Here is a 2,690-nt window from a genome sequence, read left to right as displayed (position 1 = left end):
ACTTAAATGATTTTAGCAAATGGCTGCAATATAATAAAGAGTGAAAAATTTAAGGGGGTCTGAATATTTTCCGTACCCACTGTATATATTTACATAGAAAACAGCTGTTTTAAATTCTTAAATTTTTACTGTATTTTTCAGTAAATAAATGCAGCTCAAAAGCATAAAAAAAATCTTACCAACAGCAAACTTTTGAGTAGTAATATACATATGATATGTGATCTGCTGATTTAAACTAGCTCCAAAACGCACAGCAAGATATTAAACGTTTGTTTCCAGTTGATCTCTCACATAGAGGAGCAGGGTTTAGACACAGAGGGTGTGCTGCGGATCCCTGGAGCCGCTACTAGAGTGAAGGTGAGACAGATTCTAGCATGCACGATTAACATCATCACATCAGGACGCTGCTGTAATGTGTCTGTTGTTTCCCAGGCCGTCTGTCATGAGCTGGAACACAAGTTTTACGAAGGCGTGTTCCCGTGGGAGAGTCTCAAACAGCACGATGCAGCCAGTCTCCTGAAGCTGTTCATCAGGGAGCTGCCCTATCCTCTGCTGACCGTCGAGTACTTCAACGCCTTCGTCTCTGTGCTGAGTGAGTCCCACTCCACCCTGTACAGTGACAATAAATCGCAATCGCGATTAGGCAGAATCTGTGATTGTCATGTGCATCTTGTCAGGGAAGCACGGTTCTGTGATCAGCAGTAAATCTCCATCCGAAGGCCAGAGAAACTCCCAGGAGAAACCCAGGAAATCCCTATAGGGCGAAGAGCCTTGGTGAGAGAGGTAAAGAAGAACCCAAAGATCACTGTGGCTGAGCTCCAGAGATGCAGTCGGGAGATGGGAGAAAGTTGTAGAAAGTCAACCATCACTGCAGCCCTCCACCAGTCGGGGCTTTATGGCAGAGTGGCCCGACGGAAGCCTCTCCTCCGTGCAAGACACATGAAAGCCTGCATGGAGTTTGCTAAAAAACACCTGAATAAGATTCTCTGGTCTGATGAGACCCAGATAGAACTTTTTGGCCTTAATTCTAAGCGGTATGTGTGGAGAAAACCAGGCACTGCTCATCACCTGTCCAATACAGTCCCAACAGTGAAGCATGGTGGTGGCAGCATCATGCTGTGGGGGTGTTTTTCAGCTGCAGGGACAGGACGACTGGTTGCAATCGAGGGAAAGATGAATGCGGCCAAGTACAGGGTTATCCTGGACGAAAACTTTCTCCAGAGTGCTCAGGACCTCAGACTGGGCCGAAGGTTTATCTTCCAACAAGACAATGACCCTAAGTACACAGCTAAAATAACGAAGGAGTGGCTTCACAACAACTCTGTGACTGTTCTTGAATGGGCCAGCCAGAGCCCTGACTTAAACCCAATTGAGCATCTCTGGAGAGACCTAAAAATGGCTGTCCACCAACGTTTACTATCCAACCTGACAGAACTGGAGAGGCTCTGCAAGGAGGAATGGCAGAGGATCCCTAAATCCAGGTGTGAAAAACTTGTTGCCTCTTTCCCAAAAAGACTCATGGCTGTATTCGATCAAAAGGGTGCTTCTACTAAATACTGAGCAAAGGGTCTGAATACTTAGGACCATGTGATATTTCAGTTTTTCTTTTTTAATAAATCTGCAAAAATGTCAACAATTCTGTGTTTTTCTGTCAATATGGGGTGCTGTGTGTACATTAATGAGGAAAAAAAAATAACTTAAATGATTTTAGCAAATGGCTGCAATATAACAAAGAGTGAAAAATTTAAGGGGGTCTGAATATTTTCCGTACCCACTGTATATATTTACATAGAAAACAGCTGTTTTAAATTCTTAAATTTTTACTGTATTTTTCAGTAAATAAATGCAGCTCAAAAGCATAAAAAAAATCTTACCAACAGCAAACTTTTGAGTAGTAATATACATATGATATGTGATCTGCTGATTTAAACTAGCTCCAAAACGCACAGCAAGATATTAAACGTTTGTTTCCAGTTGATCTCTCACATAGAGGAGCAGGGTTTAGACACAGAGGGTGTGCTGCGGATCCCTGGAGCCGCTACTAGAGTGAAGGTGAGACAGATTCTAGCATGCACGATTAACATCATCACATCAGGACGCTGCTGTAATGTGTCTGTTGATTCCCAGGTCGTCTGTCATGAGCTGGAACACAAGTTTTACGAAGGCGTGTTCCCGTGGGAGAGTCTCAAACAGCACGATGCAGCCAGTCTCCTGAAGCTGTTCATCAGGGAGCTGCCCTATCCTCTGCAGACCGTCGAGTACTTCAACGCCTTCGTCTCTGTGCTGAGTGAGTCCCACTCCACCCTGTACAGTGACAATAAATCGCAATCGCGATTAGGCAGAATCTGTGATTGTCATGTGCATCTGTCAGGGAAGCACGGTTCTGTGATCAGCAGTAAATCTCCATCCGAAGGCCAGAGAAACTCCCAGGAGAAACCCAGGAAATCCCTATAGCGGTTGCTGAATAAACAGAAGATTTAACTGCTTTCATTGATTCAGTGTGACTAATAAACACAGGACTACGTAGTAGTGGTTAAACGGATCGTAGTTGATCCGTGATCCGTACGGACCAAGCCCCACGGTTCGGCACGTATGTGATCCGTGGATTAATTGCAAAATTTAACCATAATAGAGTATAAGTTTATCATTTGTTCGTATTTACACAAGCAAGCGAATTTTAAACAATTCCA

General features: G+C 43.8%; 1 protein-coding gene across 1 annotated transcript in view; it reads left to right on the top strand.

Annotated features, from left to right (window-relative positions):
* LOC107570876 (rho GTPase-activating protein 18) overlaps positions 1–2,690 on the top strand; it is a gene marked incomplete at its 3' end in the record, with an annotated part of 32,720 nt that overhangs the window by 25,262 nt on the left and 4,768 nt on the right. Inside the window, exons 8-9 of the mRNA XM_016257159.1 lie at positions 280–357; positions 433–592. Of these exons, the coding sequence (XP_016112645.1) occupies positions 280–357; positions 433–592 (238 nt within the window). The remainder of the gene's footprint in view (positions 1–279; positions 358–432; positions 593–2,690) is intronic.

The sequence above is a fragment of the Sinocyclocheilus grahami genome, unplaced genomic scaffold, assembly GCF_001515645.1.
Source record: "Sinocyclocheilus grahami isolate Dianchi unplaced genomic scaffold, SAMN03320097.WGS_v1.1 scaffold1517.1, whole genome shotgun sequence".
NCBI lineage: Eukaryota > Metazoa > Chordata > Actinopteri > Cypriniformes > Cyprinidae > Sinocyclocheilus > Sinocyclocheilus grahami.
This window is presented reverse-complemented; position numbering and strand designations above follow the sequence as displayed.